Source organism: Salvelinus sp. IW2-2015, unplaced genomic scaffold (assembly GCF_002910315.2).
Source record: "Salvelinus sp. IW2-2015 unplaced genomic scaffold, ASM291031v2 Un_scaffold4429, whole genome shotgun sequence".
NCBI classification, from domain to species: Eukaryota; Metazoa; Chordata; class Actinopteri; order Salmoniformes; family Salmonidae; genus Salvelinus; species Salvelinus sp. IW2-2015.
The window spans coordinates 35,748-38,037 of NW_019945699.1; the positions used below are offsets into that span (position 1 = coordinate 35,748).

The following is a 2,290-nucleotide window of genomic DNA, read 5'->3' on the forward strand; positions in this document are numbered from 1 at the left end:
CTCCTCTCTTCTCCTCTCTCATCCTCCTCTCCCCTCCTCTATTCTCTTCTCTCCAGAGACTGCCCTGTGAGGAGCTGTATATGCCACCTATCATTCTGAAGATCATAGACAACAGACAGTTTGGGAGGAAACCGGTGGTGGGACAGTGTACCATCAGGAACCTGGAGGACTATCGCTGTACCCCTGAGGAAGATGGGGAGGAGGAAGAGGACGAGCTTGGTAAGAGAGGGATAGAGAGAGGAGGAGGGGCTAGAGGAAGAAGAGATGAAAGCAGTAGGGGAAAGGGGAGGAAGTTGAGTTAATGGGTGTAAAGACAATATGGTGTTTGTTGATAAAGGAAGATTACATAAGACAACATAAAGCATATCACTGTCCTTGAAACGTCATCACGTGAACCATTATGAATCTTCTGCTCTATGTGTTATTCAGAGGAGAATGTTGTTATCACGTGAACCATTATGAACCTTCTGCTCTATGTGTTATTCAGAGGAGAATGTTGTCATCACGTGAACCATTATGAATCTTCTGCTCTATGTGTTATTCAGAGGAGAATGTTGTCATCACGTGGACCATTATGAACCTTCTGCTCTATGTGTTATTCAGAGGAGAATGTTGTCATCACGTGAACCATTATGAACCTTCTGCTCTGTGTGTTATTCAGAGGCGAATGTCCAGACGCCTCGTGACGATGTTCTGATCGACATCGATGACAAGGAACCCCTCATCACCTCACAGGTAGGCTCTGTCACCTATCAACCAATCGATTGATCAATCAGTCAATCAAACAACCAATGAACCAACAGATCGATCAACCAACCAACCAACAAATTCAACTTCATGAGCATTTCACACAAGNTGTCTCTAACGAGGTCCTCTATGATGAGGTTTCATTCAGACGTTGATGTTAATCAACTAATTGCAATAGACAGACTTCATTCACTCAGTACTTCTAAGTTATCAAATCGAATCACATTTTGTTTGTCACATGCGCCGAATACAACAGGGACATGCTTACCTACAAGCCCCTAACCAACAATGCAGTTTAAAAAAAACATTTTAAAATAAGAATAAAAAATAATTAAAGAGAATGGAGCAAGGTATCTGTTTGACCAATAGAAATGATCGTGAGGATATCCAGACTTCCAACACCACACATGTACAGAGTACAGCCATGCAGTTACTGTAGAAACTAACTTTCGGTTTGACCTCAGAAGGTCAACTTATTTTAAAGGCCGTCTCAAAAAGAAAAAATCATATCTGTGTCCTTCTCACTTCATTCTTAGTCAGCAGCACATATTCTGACTCCGTTTGCCCAAAACATCTCCCTCTGAAAGACGTGGTGATCAGGATGTTCGTCCTGGACGGGTCGTGTCCACATGGAGATGTGTAGAAAACGTAAACGACATCATTTAATAACATTTCCAGTCTCAGACATGTGATCACGTGTTCCTGGGTTGGCTGAGCGTACTGATGTTCTGTTTAGACAGTTACACAGCAGATCCAATCAAATCTGAGGAGGGAAAATAGACATCCAATGGAATGAGAGAACAGGGCAAGGTAATGCTCTCCTAGTGGCGTGTCTGACAGGATCACACGGTGTCTTCATCCCTCTCTATTATCCATCTTCATTTCATCATCTGTTCTTTCCCCTCTCACTCTCAATCCCTGTCTCCCTTATCAATTGACCGTCTCTTCATCTTGATGTTTCCCACCTTCTCGCCTTCCTCTCTCCTCCTCCTCTCCCCTCCTCTCCCCTCCTCTCTCCTCCTCTCCCTTCCTCTCTCCTCCTCCCTCCCCTCCTCTTCCCTCTCTCTCTCACCTCCCTCCTCCCCTTCCCTCTCTCATCCTCTTCCCCTCCTTCCTCCTCTCCCCCTCCTACTTCTCCCTCCCATCTTCTCCTCCTCTCCCTCTCTCCTCTTCCTCCTCCCTCCTCTCCTCCTCTCTCTCCTCCGTCCTTACTCCTTCCTAGCCTCCCCTTTCACCCTCCTCTCCCCTCCTCTCATTCCGGTCTCCTCCTCCTCTTCTCCGCTCTCCCCTCCTCTCGCTTTCCTATCCTTTCCCTCTTTCAACTCCTCTCCCCTCCTCTCTTTCCTATCCTCTCCCCTCTTCCCCCCTCCCTCTCGCAGGCCATGACTGGAGGGTGTGCCGAGGTGCAGGACTGAAGTGGAGAACAACAGCGTTGGCAGTGGTAAGCAAGTGGTACTCACAGTGTTTTGGTCTGGGGACTAGGCAAACCTAGGGCGAGAACTGACCAGCCCAGGGAAAGCAGAGAACCTGGGGCAACAGCCAG

The 2,290-nt window shown here is 47.1% G+C and overlaps 1 protein-coding gene across 1 annotated transcript in view; it reads left to right on the plus strand.

The window, feature by feature from the left end:
* Positions 1–2,162, plus strand: part of LOC112077276 (dysferlin) — a 15,790-nt gene extending 13,628 nt beyond the window's left edge. Inside the window, exons 4-6 of the mRNA XM_024143817.2 lie at positions 57–219; positions 662–735; positions 2,127–2,162. Coding sequence (XP_023999585.1) covers positions 57–219; positions 662–735; positions 2,127–2,162 — 273 coding nt within the window. The remainder of the gene's footprint in view (positions 1–56; positions 220–661; positions 736–2,126) is intronic.
* Positions 2,163–2,290: the final 128 nt, after the last annotated feature.